At 56.8% G+C, this 14,891-nt stretch overlaps 1 protein-coding gene across 1 annotated transcript in view; it reads left to right on the forward strand.

Annotated features, from left to right (window-relative positions):
• The first annotated feature begins 5,186 nt into the window (after positions 1-5,186).
• Positions 5,187-14,891, forward strand: part of ARHGEF17 (Rho guanine nucleotide exchange factor 17) — a 62,069-nt gene continuing 52,364 nt past the window's right edge. Inside the window, exon 1 of the mRNA XM_032166899.2 lies at positions 5,187-8,381. Within this exon, the coding sequence (XP_032022790.1) occupies positions 5,187-8,381 (3,195 nt within the window). The remainder of the gene's footprint in view (positions 8,382-14,891) is intronic.

The raw sequence follows: 14,891 nt of genomic DNA on the forward strand, positions 1-14,891 counted from the left end.
TGGGTGGATCACAAGGTCAAGAGTTTGAGACCAGCCTGACCAACGTGGTGAAACCTTGTCTCTACTAAAATATAAAAATTAGCTGGGCATGATGGCATGCACCTGTAATCCCAGCTACTTGGGAGGCTGAGGCAGGAGAATTGCTTGAACCTGGGAGGCGGAGATTGCGATGAGCCAAGATCACACCATTGCACTCCAGCCTGGGCAACAAGAGAGAAACTCTGTCTCAAAAAAAAAAGGAAACACAGATGATCAAAAAACGTACACGAGAAATTAGATCCTAGCTTGACAATGCTTCCTAATGTTGATCAGTTGCCTGCCCTGTGCCCAAGCACTTCTTTCCACGTGTACCTGGAGTCATGCACAATGCTCAGCAAACACCTGGAAACACCCAAATGTGCATCAGCAAGACACTGGATCAACACACTGTGATATATTCACACACTGAAATAGTCCACATGGAATGGACTATAGAGGCATGCAACAATATGGGTAAATCTTAGCAGCATAATATTAAGAAAAAAGAAGTCCCAACAAATTTTGTAAAGCAAGAAACCCCCCCCCCCCCGCCTTTTTTCTTGAGACAGAGTCTTGCTCTGTTGTCCAGGCTGGAGTGCAGTGGTGTGATCTTGGCTCACTGCAACCTCCACCTCCTGGGTTCAAGTGATTCTCGTGCCTCAGCCTTCTAATAAGCTGGGATTATAGGCATGCACCACCACGCCTGGCTAATTTTTGTATTTTTAATAGAGGCTGGGTTTCACCATGTTGGCCAGCCTGGTCTTGAACTCCTTGCCTCAAGCAATCCACCCGCCTCAGCCTCCCAAAGTGTTGGGATTACAGGCGTGAGCCACCACGTCCAGCAGGATGCCCGTTTTATAAAGTTAAGAACAACTAAAATGAAAAGATACAGTTTGAAGGCATATATAGTTTGAAGGAATATGTTTGAAGGAAAGCAAGAGAATGCTGAACACAGGATTTGAGATGATGATTTTCTGATTTTCTGTGTGGTGGGACAGCAGGAGGATGAGGGCAGTAGAACTATATAATGAGATGTGAATTATTTTAAAGGTCCTAGTTGTATTGTTTTGTTTTTTGGCGAAAGCCAATTAAATAACTGATGAGAATGTATCATTATCAAAATATTATAAAGAATTTAATCCTGTGTGCTTAAGGTCGAATTACATAGGAAAGAGGGCAATCTCGATAGTTTCTATTTGGCTTTGCTATGGAGTCAGAAGAGTCAGATTTCCCCCTAAGACAGCTCCTTCATGGAGCTCATTGCTTCTTGTCCCTGCACTCATCATTTCTCTCCCTCTTAAGTACAGTTGCTCCTCAACTTACGATGAGGTTACATCCCAATAAACCCACTGAGAAGACATTTAATACACATAGCCTACCAAACATCAGAGCTTAGCCTAACCCACCTTAAACAGGCCCAGAACACTTCCATAGCCTAGAGTTGGGCAAAAATCATCTAACACAAAATCTATTTTATAATAAAATGCTGAATATCTCATGTAATTTATTGAATACTTTACTGAAAGTGAAAAACAGAATGATTATATGTGTGCTAAAAGTATGGTTTCTACTGGATGTACATAGCTTTTGCATCATCAGAAAGTCAAAAAATCATTAAGCTGAAACATCATGAGCTGGGGACTTATCTGTACCCAAAGCCCACCAAAGCCCATCATTGGCCATGACTTTCAAAACCTTCCCATCTTGATTTCTCCAAGGGATTCCATGGTCCTCACCTCGCTAGATCACCATGACTCACTGGGTAGATGGGCTATTGTTTTCATTACCCTTTCATAGGTGAGGAGCCTGGGGCCCAGAGAAAAGGGGGTGAGTTGCGGAAGGTGAGCCTGGCTTCAAAACCCCAGAGTAGGGTTTCTCTCTACTCTGGTGCCCAGTGCTCCCAGCCCCCTATCAGATGAGTCTTCTTGGGGCTAAAAATTGCTGTACATAATTACCAAGCACCATTAAAATTCCAGATTCCTTCTGTTCATGGAAGATAACTTTGTCTTATACTGGATCATAAGGAGCTGGGAGTGGAAGGGTTCATGAAGCACTGAAAGCAATCAAGCCACTCTCAGATTGGGTGAGCTTCCCTTTGGACAGAGACCCAGTCTAGATCCTTAAACACCCCCCTCCCCACCAAGGGGATTCCTGAGCCAAAGGCCCCAGCCAGCTCACCTCAAGGCCAAGCCACAGGACTCTGGGAGCCCGTGACCTGAACCTCCACTCCTCTCTATCCACTTGCCCGTCTGTGATATGGGATAAGGGTTTCTGTCCCAGAAGTGACAGGGAGGTGGAAAAGTACAAATTTCGGATGGTAAGAGTCATCATTATGGGGGGAGAGAGTGACTCCTGGGATGAGAGTCCTGTCCCCCACCCCTCCACAATTCACCCCTCCCCAACTCACCCCTCCCCAACTCACCCCTCCCCAACTCACCCCTCCACAACTCACCCCACAGCACACACCAATACTTGCCCCAAAGAGCAGAAAGAAAATACTAAAGGAGGTGAGAGTCTGATGTCAAATGCCAGAGGCAGAGAGGGCACTCTTGGGGAACCTGACCCACTCCTCACTTTTCAGACATCAGCAAGTGCAGAGATTTACCCAAGGTCACAGAGTAAGGCAGAACAGAGAGGCACAGGCCGGCAGGGCTCTCTTTTATCAATTTCCTAGAGAAAAGGGAGAGATTTACTCTTTGGCCCCCTCGAGGCAGAGCTGAGATGAGGTTGAGGTGATGGACTCCCTGGATGCTGGTCTCAACTCATAGAGGAAGCACTTTCTCACTACAGAGATATTCCACAACTCAAGAGGCTGCCCAGAGAGTGGAGAGTGACCTCCTCATCCTGTGGGGTATATGAGTAGCAAATAGGTTCTGGGGTCCCAGCTGAGTCCTCCCTCTCTCATTCGGTAGTCAGGCAATCCCTGGGTGTCTACCATCCTTTCCTATCCTCCTGCCTGCCCCTCTCCTCTGAACCCCATCTCCTAGCCTAGTCTGGCCCAGCTAGTCTCCTTGGCTGGACCTGGTGGCAGTGGGGTTGGCTGGGTAATGCACAGACTGCTGACCTAACTATGTGGCCCTGAGGCCTTGCTACTGGGGGTTGGAGGGGCCAGGGCAGTTTGACCAGGCCTGAAGAAGGCTGGGCAGCGCTGGAGGGTCATGGGTCAGACCAGGTTATCCTCTGTTCCTGAGGAGAGTGAGCTCAGGCCCAAGGAGGAGAAGGAGGAGACTGGGGGCTCAAAGGAGCAAGAACCTCCTTATTCATCAGGATTTGGGGGTGCATCTCAGAGCTGGCTGGAGGAGCATGGTGTTTGAAGCCCCTAAAATCTGAATTTTAGCAGGACCTGCTATTTCCAGACTTGCATAGTGGTCAAAGTTACTTCTCCTTCACGGTCCACAGAGAAGGGGTAATAATATTTGTCCCCAAGGGTGGTTTGTGGATTTAAAAAAATAAGTTAAATAATATTGCCCATACATTATAGGTACTCCATACATTTTCATTCGTTCGTTCATTCGTTAGTTGGGCCGGGAGGATGAATGGGATCTAGAGGCACGTGGGAATGGGGAAGGTGATGATGCTCCAATACCCAGAACAATGTGAGACTCAGACGGAGGCGGGGGCGGGAGGGGAGCTCAAGCGAGGGATCAGCGTGAAGCCAGAGAAACAACCTACACTTTCCCTGCCAAGAAGGTGAAGCAGCTGAGGGTAAGAGTATAGGTTTGGCAGTGGGAAGTCAAGGGCGTTCCCGTCGAAGCTCCTTTTGTGTGTAAGGCCTAAGAAGGGGCAGTGCGCTTTGCGAAGGTCTGAAAAAGACTAAGGGGATTAGGTAATGACTGAAAGGAAGTTTTCCCAACTCTCCGTTTTTTGGGGATGGGTGCTGCTTTATCCGTCCAGCACTCCGTGCGTTGGGAAAATCAGGCCGCGAGGGGGCGCAAGAGCCGCGTACTCCAGAGCGAGAAGGAAAGGGGCTCGGGGATCCAGGCGGAGAGTCCAGGAGAAGAGCAGCCAGACGGCGGGGGCAGGTGGGAGGCGTGGCAGCCGGAAAAGTAGGGGTGGGGGCGCGGTCGTGAAGGGTGGGGCTTCTGGAGCAGCGCTGGGCGGGTCGGGGGCCGGTCGGAGCCAGACAGGCGGCTGGGAGGTGGGATGGGCGGGGCGTTTGGGAGCGAGATGGGGGGACAAGGGCGTGGCTACAGCTGAATTCGCCGCAGAGGGCGGGCGGGGAGGGGGAGGGGAAGGGGCGGGGCCTGTGCGGGGAGTAGGGCGGAGCAGGGAGCAATGGACCCTTTAGGCCGCGGCTCTCCGGGCTCCCCCTGGCGCCGAGTCCCACACCTTTCCCGGCCCGGAGAGTGTGCGTCTGCGTGCACCTGAGTGTCAGTGTGTACGAGAGTTTGTGAGTCCGAGGTTGCCATGTTGGAGTCCCTGGGCAGGAGGTGTTAGCGCGCGGAGGCTGGTGGCCCGCGGTGGACGCGACGCCCTGGCTGCGACTCTGCGGAGCTGAGCACGCTCAGCGGTTGCGTGTGTCTCAACGACTCCCTGGGGACAACTCGGCCTGCTGGACTCCCGAGGGACGTCTCTGGAGGGCCAGAGGGTCGCCTCAGTCTGCAAGTCCTCCAGCAGGCTTTTTCTTCTTCGGCTCCTCCCTGATTCCCTCCCACCACCCGGTTCCCAGGCTCGCGCACGCCCGGAGCCCACCCCCTCTTTTGGGCGCGAGGCCCCGCCTCCCGCCCCCTTGCCTCTGCCACAAAGTTTATTTGCAACAAAAGGGTGCCAGGAGCGAGCAGCCAAGGGGGAGGGAACGGGAGCCGGAGCGGGAGAGTGAGGAAAGGCAGGCAAGCCGTTGGGCAGGCGGGCGCAGAGTCGAGGAACCAAGCGCTGGGATCCCGCCCAGACGGAGCCGCGGTGCCCCTGGTCGCTCCAGCCGCGGCGGGGGCCGGGCCTGGGGGTCGGCGCTGAGGCGGCAGGGGCCGCCCGGGATGGAGACGTTGCGGCCGGTGGCCACAGAAACTTGAGCCGCGGCAGAGAAACCTCTGCTCCGGTCTCTGCGCCCTCCTCCCACACTCCCGTGCGCTGCTTTCGGCGTGGGCCGCTGCGCTCCTAGGGAGCGGGGGCGCAGGGGGGGTTGGCCGCGGCTCCCCGAGGCCAGCCCCCCCGGAGTGAGTTACGCCACTATGGCGGACGGGGCACCCCGGCCCCAGCTTTACCGCAGCGTCTCGTTCAAGCTGCTGGAGCGTTGGAGCGGCGGCCCCGGGCCGAGGGAGGAGGACACGGACACCCCCGGCTTGAGGCGCCGCGCCTCGTGCCGACCGACCACGGCTGCCCGGGGCCAGCCCTCTCGGCGCGTGTCCAAGCTGGCGTCTGGGCCCCCGGCCGCCCCCGCGCAGCCGCGCCCGCTCCGCAGCCTCTCGCCGTCGGTGCGCCAGCTCTCCCGGCGCTTCGACGCGCCGCGTCTGGACTACGGCTCTGCTGGGGCCTGGGACGGGGGCGTCTTCCCCGCGGCCGCGGAAGAAGCGGCCGAGGGCCCAGCGCGAGGGGCCTGGCCCAGCGTCACCGAGATGCGCAAGCTCTTCGGCGGTCCTGGCTCCAGGAGGCCCAGCGCCGACTCTGAATCCCCAGGAACGCCCAGCCCCGACGGTGCCGCGTGGGAGCCTCCGGCTCGGGAGTCGCGGCAGCCACCGACGCCACCCCCTCGGACATGCTTCCCCCTGGCGGGTCTGCGTTCGGCGCGGCCCCTGACCGGGCCGGGGACCGAAGGGAGGCTGCGCCGGCCGCAGCAGCAACAGGAGCGGGCGCAGCGTCCAGCGGATGGTTTACATTCTTGGCATATCTTCTCCCAACCGCAGGCCGGGGCCCGGGCCTCCTGCTCCTCCTCCTCCTCCATCGCCTCCTCCTATCCTGTCAGCCGCAGCCGCGCTGCCAGCTCCAGCGAGGAGGAAGAGGAGGGCCCGCCGCAGCCGCCTGGAGCCCAGAGTCCGGCCTACCACGGCGGCCACTCCTCGGGCAGTGACGACGACCTAGACGGTGAGGGCAGCCACCGCTGGGGAAGGAGGCCCGGGCTCAGGCCCAGAAGCTCCCTATTGGATCAGGACTGCAGGCCTGACAGTGATGGGTTAAATCTGAGCAGCATGGACTCAGCAGGGGGAGCTGGGAGCCCTGAGCCCCCAACATCTCCAAGAGCCCCTAGAGAAGAAGGACTCCGGGAGTGGGGTAGTGGCTCTCCGCCCTGCGTCCCAGGTCCCCAGGAGGGACTTCGGCCTATGTCTGACTCTGTGGGAGGAGCTTTCCGTGTGGCCAAGGTGAGCTTTCCCTCGTACCTGGCCAGCCCCGCAGGCTCCCGCGGTAGCAGCCGTTATTCCAGCACGGAAACCCTCAAGGACGACGACCTATGGTCTAGTAGGGGTTCTGGGGGCGGGGGCGTGTACCGCTCCCCTAGCTTTGGAGCTGGGGAAGGGCTCCTGCGGTCCCAGGCTCGAACCCGTGCCAAAGGACCTGGAGGCACCTCTAGGGCATTGAGGGATGGAGGATTTGAGCCGGAAAAGAGTCCACAGCGGAAGTCCCTGTCAAATCCAGATATCGCCTCAGAGACCCTGACGCTTCTCAGTTTCCTGCGCTCAGACCTTTCAGAGCTGAGGGTCCGAAAACCTGGTGGGAGCCCCGGGGACCGTGGAAGCAGCCCCCTAGATGGCAGAGACTCATCATCCGCAGGTGACCCCGTGGGGCAACTTGAACCCATACCCATCCCAGCCCCAGCATCACCTGGCACGCGCCCCACACTCAAGGACTTGACAGCCACTCTGCGGAGAGCAAAGTCATTCACCTGCTCTGAGAAGCCCATGGCCCGCCGCCTGCCCCGCACCAGTGCTCTGAAGCCCAGCTCCTCCGAGCTCCTGCTGACAGGCCCTGGCGCCGAGGAGGATCCGCTGCCCCTCATCGTCCAGGACCAATATGTGCAGGAGGCCCGCCAGGTTTTTGAGAAGATCCAGCGCATGGGTGCCCAGCAAGATGATGGAAGCGATGCCCACCCTGGAAGCCTTGACTGGGCAGGGGACATAACCCGAGGGCAGCGGTCCCAGGAGGAGCTCTCGGGCCCTGAGTCCAGTCTGACAGATGAAGGCATTGGGGCGGACCCTGAGCCTCCTGTTGCAGCATTTTGCGGCCTGGGTACCACAGGGATGTGGCGACCCCTTTCCTCATCCTCGGCCCAGACGAACCACCATGGCCCTGGGACTGAGGACAGTCTGGGCGGGTGGGCCCTGGTGTCCCCTGAGACCCCTCCCACACCAGGTGCCCTCCGCCGACGACGCAAAGTCCCACCTTCAGGTTCTGGTGGGAGTGAATTGAGCAATGGGGAGGTAGGTGAGGCCTACAGGTCCCTGAGTGACCCAATTCCTCAGCGCCACCGGGCTGCCACCTCTGAAGAGCCCACTGGGTTCTCCATGGACAGCAACCTCCTGGGCTCACTGAGCCCCAAGACAGGGCTTCCTGCCACCTCAGCCATGGATGAGGGCTTGACCAGTGGTCACAGTGACTGGTCTGTGGGCAGTGAAGAGAGCAAGGGATATCAGGAGGTTATTCAGAGCATAGTTCAGGGGCCTGGCACCCTGGGGCGTGTGGTGGATGACAGGGTTGCTGGCAAAGCCCCCAAGAAGAAATCCCTGAGTGACCCCAGCCGCCGTGGGGAGCTGGCTGGGCCTGGATTCGAGGGCCCTGGAGGGGAGCCCATCCGAGAAGTTGAGCCCGTGCTGCCTCCATCCAGCAGCGAGCCCATCCTTGTAGAGCAGCGGGCAGAGCCAGAAGAGCCTGGTGCCCCCAGGAGTCGGGCGCAGTCTGAAAGGGCCCTACCTGAGGCTCTGCCTCCCCCTGCCACTGCCCACCGAAACTTTCACCTTGACCCCAAGCTGGCTGACATTCTGTCCCCGAGGCTAATCCGCCGAGGCTCCAAGAAGCGCCCGGCTCGGAGTAGTCACCAGGAGCTTCGGAGAGACGAGGGCAGTCAGGACCAGACTGGTGGCCTGTCTCGGGCCCGGCCCTCCTCCAAACATGTTCGCCATGCCAGTATGCCCGCCACCTTTATGCCTATTGTGGTGCCTGAGCCACCGACTTCTGTCGGCCCCCCTGTGGCTGTGCCAGAACCCATAGGCTTCCCTACCCGAGCCCATCCCACGTTGCAGGCACCATCGCTCGAGGATGTCACCAAGCAGTACATGCTGAACCTGCACTCCGGTGAGGTCCCTGCCCCAGTGCCAGTGGACATGCCCTGCTTGCCTCTGGCTGCACCGCCCTCTACTGAGGCCAAGCCCCCTGAGGCAGCTCGGACTCCAGATGAGCCTCCCCCTGCCAGCAAGTGCTGCAGCAAGCCACAGGTGGTGAGTCCTTTGAAGGGGCCTTCAGACTGGGGCCAAAGGAGGGCCGTGGGCACCGACTTCAGTTGGAGCCTTTTACATTGTATTCACTAGTCAGGTGCCCAGGTGCCAAGGGTGCTTTTCTGGTCCTGGAAGTGCCCGTGCAGTTTTAAGAGTATTAATGACAGGCTCCTGTCTACTCAGGCCCTGTAGAAGCTTCAGTTTTCTGCTGGTGCTAATGGCAGAGGTGCTTGTCTACTCCAGGCATTCTGGGTGGTAATTACAAAGGATTCTTATCTTGTCCTTTGGATGTTTCTCAGGGACTGGTTTTGGAAATCCCTGTGTGGTTCTTTGTTGGAGGGATGAGTGTGATGGCACCCAGCGCGGGCTCAGTCCTTTCTCTGAGGCTTGCTACTCTGTTGGCCAGACCCTTGATAGGATGTTTGGCTCAGGGGCCACAGTTGACATGGGTTTGCCTTTCTTCGTGTGGCTTTCCTATGACAGGTCAGAATATAGATGTGTTCCTGGGCGTGGGAGAATTGGGGAGGTACAAGGCCTTACTTTATGGAGGAGCAGAGGGGGCTCAGGGTTCTAACTGCAGTTCTGTTCTTGCTGTGTGACATTGGCCTTTCTCTGTGACTTAACCTCCCCAATCGGGAGGTAGGTGGACAAAGTAGTGCCTACGTTTCCATCCAGCTGGTACTGTGCAGATTTGGGGGAGCCTGCGGGTTTGATTTGGGGACTCTTGGGGCCTGAGTTCTGCCAGAGCCTCCTCAGATGAAAAAAGCTTCTAGATGGGGGCTTTTAGGGGAGGATAGAGGCAGGGAGGGGGCTGCAGAGGCTGGGCAGCCAGGGCCCTTTAGAGAGGTCAGGAGTGGTTCTGGGCCCCATATTCATGGCTGCCTCTATGGGTCCGGGGGGTCGGTTCTTATTCCCCCATCCTGTCTGCTTGCATCTTTTCCCCACTCTACCCCCTTCTTGGTGACTCTGAGATGCACCCCCTTTTTGCCAGACCCCCAGCCCTGGGGGCTCACTCTCCCTGAGACCCCTCCTTCTACCTTCTGGCTTCAGCTATCCCTGGAGTTTAGGCTGTGGATTCAGATGGGACCCAGATGGCATATGCCCCGGCATCTGGGTTGGGAGCTAGATTCCAGGCTCTGGATTCTGGGCTGAGCTCAGCGATGGCCAGTGGTTATTTCAACTGTGGCCTGCGCTCCCTGACTGTGTGAGAAGCCTGGAAATTACAAACCCTGGACTGATTCAGTCACTCCCGTTCCCAGCACTCTCATGGTCCCTCTGAACTCCCTTTCTCTTTGTTTCTCTCTCCTTGTCTCCAGTTCCCCCTGGTCCTGGCTCTGGGGTTTCTCATGGAGTTTGCAGAGAGAGCAGGCAGGGAGTGGGGAGCAGGGAGTTTTGAACCTGTCCTTCCTTCTGAGTCCCAGCGAGGGCAGCTCCGGTGCCCCTGAAGTCCAGTGCCAGTTCTGAAGGTGGGGGAGGGGAGGAAGAGAGCAGGGCCAGCTCTTGTCAGGGGTCTCCTCCCCAGCCTCCTTCCCCATATATCTTTTCTGGGATCCTTGAAGGCTCAAATGGGGGAGAGGACAGGAGTAAACCAAGGGACTCGGGGAGACTGAAGGTGAGTGGGGGGCACTCCTAAGAGAAGGCTTTGAGACCCAGAGAGGAGGTGGGAGTTTACAGAACTTCTCCTGCCCCACCTTCCTTCACATTCTCCTCTACCCCCCACCCCTTTCTGGAGCTCTGAGGCGGGACAGATCTGCCACAACATGGGCTTCTCCCTGCCACGAACAGAGGCCTTCTCTGATCTCCAAGCTTTTGCCCACTCAGGCCTCTCACTTTTCCAGGCCCAGCTTGATGTCCCCTTAGGGGGAGGGAACTGGTGAATCTGTCATTAGAAGAGCAGGGTGTGAGCCTTTGCTCTTTTAATCACTGTGTGGCCTAGGATCCATCATATCCCTGCTCTGTGCCTCACTTTCCCCTTCCATAAAATGGGGGTAATGGCCTCTGCCTGGCAGGCTGTCTCTTATGGTGAATGGGTGGTGTGATCATTTCCTCTCTGGTAGCAGGAAAGAAGAAAACTGGAGGCTGCACTGCCCAGCTGCTTCTCGGCCACCAGGCTTGGCTTCTGAACACAGGGCTGGGTCCTCGGGGGCCTCAGTATAACCTGGTGGACTGCAGTAGGCTCCAGAAAGATCCATCATCATCCAATTTCCCACCCCCTCATAAAGCCTGGAAGTTCTCCCATCTGCTAGCTTGAACCCCTCCTGCTGTCCCCTTCCTTCTGGCTCCCGGAAGATGGAGAGCAGCTGTTCACCCCCTCCTGGTGGCCTCTGTTGAGGAGACAACGTTCCCTTGTTTCAAGCCTGAGGCTCCAGTCATGCTCCCTGGGCCGTGGGTGGAGATGGCGTGGTATGGACTCCAGAATAAGAGAGACGAGAGGACCTGTCATTCTTTGCTTCTGGCAGTCCCTGGGGACTAAGGGGACGCCCCCCCCCCACCCCCCAGGCTGTGGGGAGTCCCTCACCCTCAGGTCCATATTCATGCTCTGTGTGGTGTTGCCCCCATTGCCGGGAGGTGGGAGGCCTGGGGCCAGGCCTGGCTCAGCCTTTGACTCATTCAGACCTGGACAGAGTCATCTTTGTCTCTCAGTTTTCCCATCTGTACAGTGGGAGGTTAGACTGCCTGGTCTGTGAGGCTCAGAAGGAGGGAGTCAGCCTGCAGGGGGTGTCAAGTGAAATGGGAGGAGCCAGGGGTGTGGCTGGAGGGGAGAGAAAGGCAGCTGTCTGCAATAGCTGCATGAACCCAGGAGAACAGGGAGTAACAGTCGCTCATGGGTCATTTATTCCAGGAATGCTTGTCTATGTGCTGGGAGGTGAGGAGGGAGAGCTGTCTGGCCTCCCTGTCCCGCCCCTCCCACACTCTTATTACCTCCACTGAGGCCCACCGTAGCCTGGTTGGTCAACAACTCTTCCTGTGAGGGAGAGCTTCCCCCGCCCCAGCCTCAAAGTGCAGAATCTTGCAGTCCCACCTTCTGCCCTCGTTTGCCACATGCCACAACTGTAGCCCACAGCAGGGAGTGACTTGTCTCTCAGCATCATAGGCAGATGAACTCACAAAATTTTAACATACTGGAATAGCAGTAACAATGACCAACATTTATCAAGTGCTTACTATATGCCAGATATTGTCTGTTTCATTCTTCAACTGTGAAAGCTGTGGATATCTTACAGTGCAGACTTAGAGTCGAAGACTGTTGGATTCACCCTGAATCCTAGCATATCAGTGTCTTAGAGGTGAGGGGTCCCAAGGAGATTGGCCTGCCATCTGAGTAGCGGGGACAAGTCAGCAGACAGTTGGGAGTGTCATCTCCACATCCCCAACAGCCTGAACACTTTCATAGTGGTTATTTAATTCACCAGGGCCTGGGGTTGGGATGGGAAGAACCTTGAGATCCAGAAAGGCAGAATGCTAGGTCTAAGGTCACACAGCAAGGGCGGGCAGAACCAGGCCCATGCACCAGGACCCTGGCCTTGTTCCTCTCCACTCAGACCCCGTCCCTATCCAGCCAGCTCCCTGCCTTGCTGATGAAGGTCTGGCAACAGCTCTTCTAGTCACCCTCCTTTTTCCCCTTTTGGCGGGGAACCCGTGGGGGTAGAGGTTCTCTCCTTCCCCTCCTTGACTCTTTGTGTGATTTTTCCATGGAAACTGGTTCTGGGGGGAAGGGAGGAGGTGATTAGGACACTTGGAATTCTGAGCGGTACCAAATATCTATAATTAAATGTCTTGTCACCCAGCAGGAGGGGGTGAGATGAGGGAGGACAGGCAGAAGGGCAGCCCCTTTCCTCTGTTTATTCCTCACATCTCCTCCCAACTCCTTCCTAAGGGCCCGGGCTCTTGGGGGGAACACTGTCCAGGAATGAGTCCTCCCCAGCGAGGAAGGGTTGGGGGATGGACTAGAGTTGAGTCTGACATTTTCCAGCCCCACGTTTCCGGGACCAGCTGGGTTTGGGAGGTGGAGAGGCTGCTGCTAATCCTGTCCCCAGCCCCCTCTCCCCATGTAGGGACTTACCCCTCTGCTTCCCTCCCTCCCTCCCATCTGTGATCTTTCAGGCTACACATTGCTGCCCCGCAGCAGGATGTAGGCACCCCCAGGCTTCCTGGGAGCCGAGACACACAGAGAGTGTAGGATCTAGAAGCCAACTCGAAGGGGCTTAGGATGTTGAGGGACTAGCCTGGAAACTGGCCGAGGGACTTCCTAGAAGAGGCTCTGCCTGAGCTTGAGCTTGAACACTGAGTGAGAGGGAGAGGTTCTATGAAGAGGGCACAGCATGAGCAGAGGCTAGGAGATGGAAAGGAATATGGCAGGTTGTGTGCAGTAAGAGTTTGTTTCAGAGACTTGGGTGGCCTTTGATAGGGTAATGCATTCATCCATTAAACAAATACTGTCTGAGCAATAAGACATGTCAGGCCTTCTAGGCCTGGGAATACAGCAGCAAACAAAACAAAAGCCTGTCCTTGTGGAGCTTCCAGACTAGGGAGGAGGCCTGTCTGTAAATGGAGACATTCTGTGTCAGGGAGTGGTAGGGGCTGAGCAGGATAAGGGAGTAGAGAATGACAGGGTGGGGGTACTTCAGATCAAGAGATCAGGAATGCCTGTCTGAGGAGGTGACATTTGAGCAGAAGCCTGGAGGAAGTGAGGGAGCAGGTCAGGTGGCTGAGGGAAACAGCATTCTGGGCAGAGAGGAACAGCAGATGCAAAGGCACTGAGGTGTTTGAGAAACAGTCAAGAGAAGAGGACTGCATGGATGGAGCAGAGAAGTAGAAGATCAGAGGTGGGTTAGGGTGAGGAATATCATGTAGGCCAATAGGAGGACTTTAGCACATACTCAAAGTGAGATGTTAGAAGGTTGTAAGTAGAATAGTGGCCTGGTCTGACTTACGCATTCACAGGTCTGCTCTGGCTGCTCCATGAGGATAGATTGCAAGGGGCCAGGTGGAGGCTGTGAGGCCAGTCAGAAGGCTACTGGAATAATCTGGACAAAAGATGATGGTGGCTTGGTTCCAGGCAGAGATGGTGGGGTGGTGGGTTTCTGCTGCAGTCCCAGGGGCTCCTCAAGGGCCTGGACCCCAATGTTCAAGGTGAACACAGAGCTACAACTTCTCACATGGCTGGGCAGTGTGTGAGGGGTCACTTAGGGTTGGCTGGTGGAGTTTGATAAAGTCCCCAGGGTGAACTGGGCTTTGTGCTACACTGGCCACCCCCTGCAGACCCACACTGGCTTGGCTGAAAGGCGAGGAGAGTGGAGCCGCCACAGGGTCCCAGTGAGGCAGGTGACAGGGCCATATCCCACTGGTGTCTCCTCTTCAGCCACTATGACACCCATTTAGCTCCAGCGTGCATGTCTCCTGGGACAGGGAGCTCATGCCTCCCCCCACCCCCAAGGTAGCCCCATCCCTCCCATCTGATCCTCCAGCTAGGTGGGCATTGCCATGGCTCCAATAGTCCAATAAAGAAGCAGGCCCAGAGTGGGCAGGGTCTGCCCAAGGCCCCAAAGCTTGAGTATGGGATTTGGCTCCCAGTGTCCTGACTCCCAGACCATACATTGGTCCCACAGAGTTCCCACTAAGCAGAGTTGGCAGGGATGGCGGTGACAGGGTGGGGGAAGGGGGAACCAATGTTTCCCAGAAAGGCTTGAAGCCCTGGCGTACTTACTGGGAAATGTGCCCAGGCAGCCTGGCGCCTTGCTGGCAAGCCCTGAAATGGGGGCCCTGGGTCCCCTGGGAAGCAGGAGCCTATTGGAGCTGATGTCTCCCCATGGGAGTTAATTCCCCCCACGATGTCCTCCCTCTAATTCTCAGCTCCCAGGGTCTCTGGGGCATTCTGGGGGTTGGGAGAGACAGACACAGAGGAAAACTGTCAGGCTGCTGGGCTCTGTGCAGTGAGTGAACCTCAGCCCATGAGATGCAGGGGTTTGGGGCCCCAACCACAGTGCCTGAGCCCCCGGAGGGACTTCCAGGACTCCAGTAGCTCTAGGGTTCACTAGGGACAGCCTGGTGTCTATACTAGGAGTCAGGAGACCAGCTTTGCCTCACCACCTTCCTGCTGTGAGGCCTTCAATAAGTTCCATCCCCCTTCAGAGCCACAGAGCCGTCCATGCTCTCGGGCACCAGGATAAACCTCCTCCCAGGGCTGTTGGGAAAGGACCCAGTTCTAAGGAGGATCTCGGTTGCAGAATGAGTGCTGGCAGGCAGGGACCCATCACCCCACTAGGCTGCTGAGAAGGCAGGTTCAGAGTGGTGCCAGGACTCAGGCCCGGGTCTACCCCTACCTGCTTTCCCCACCATTGGCTCCTGCTCTAGGATCCCCCCCACCCCCAGATAGGGTCTTTTTCCACACTTGTGGCAGGCTGTGGTGCTCACTCTGGGGCCTGTCCAGAAGTGTGATGTTGCAGCTGACGGGACAGTAAACTTTTATCTGGGCCGGGAGTGGTGGCTCACCCCTGTAATCCCAGCACTTTG

The sequence above is a fragment of the Hylobates moloch genome, unplaced genomic scaffold (genome assembly GCF_009828535.3).
Source record: "Hylobates moloch isolate HMO894 unplaced genomic scaffold, HMol_V3 SCAFFOLD_11, whole genome shotgun sequence".
Lineage (NCBI taxonomy): Eukaryota > Metazoa > Chordata > Mammalia > Primates > Hylobatidae > Hylobates > Hylobates moloch.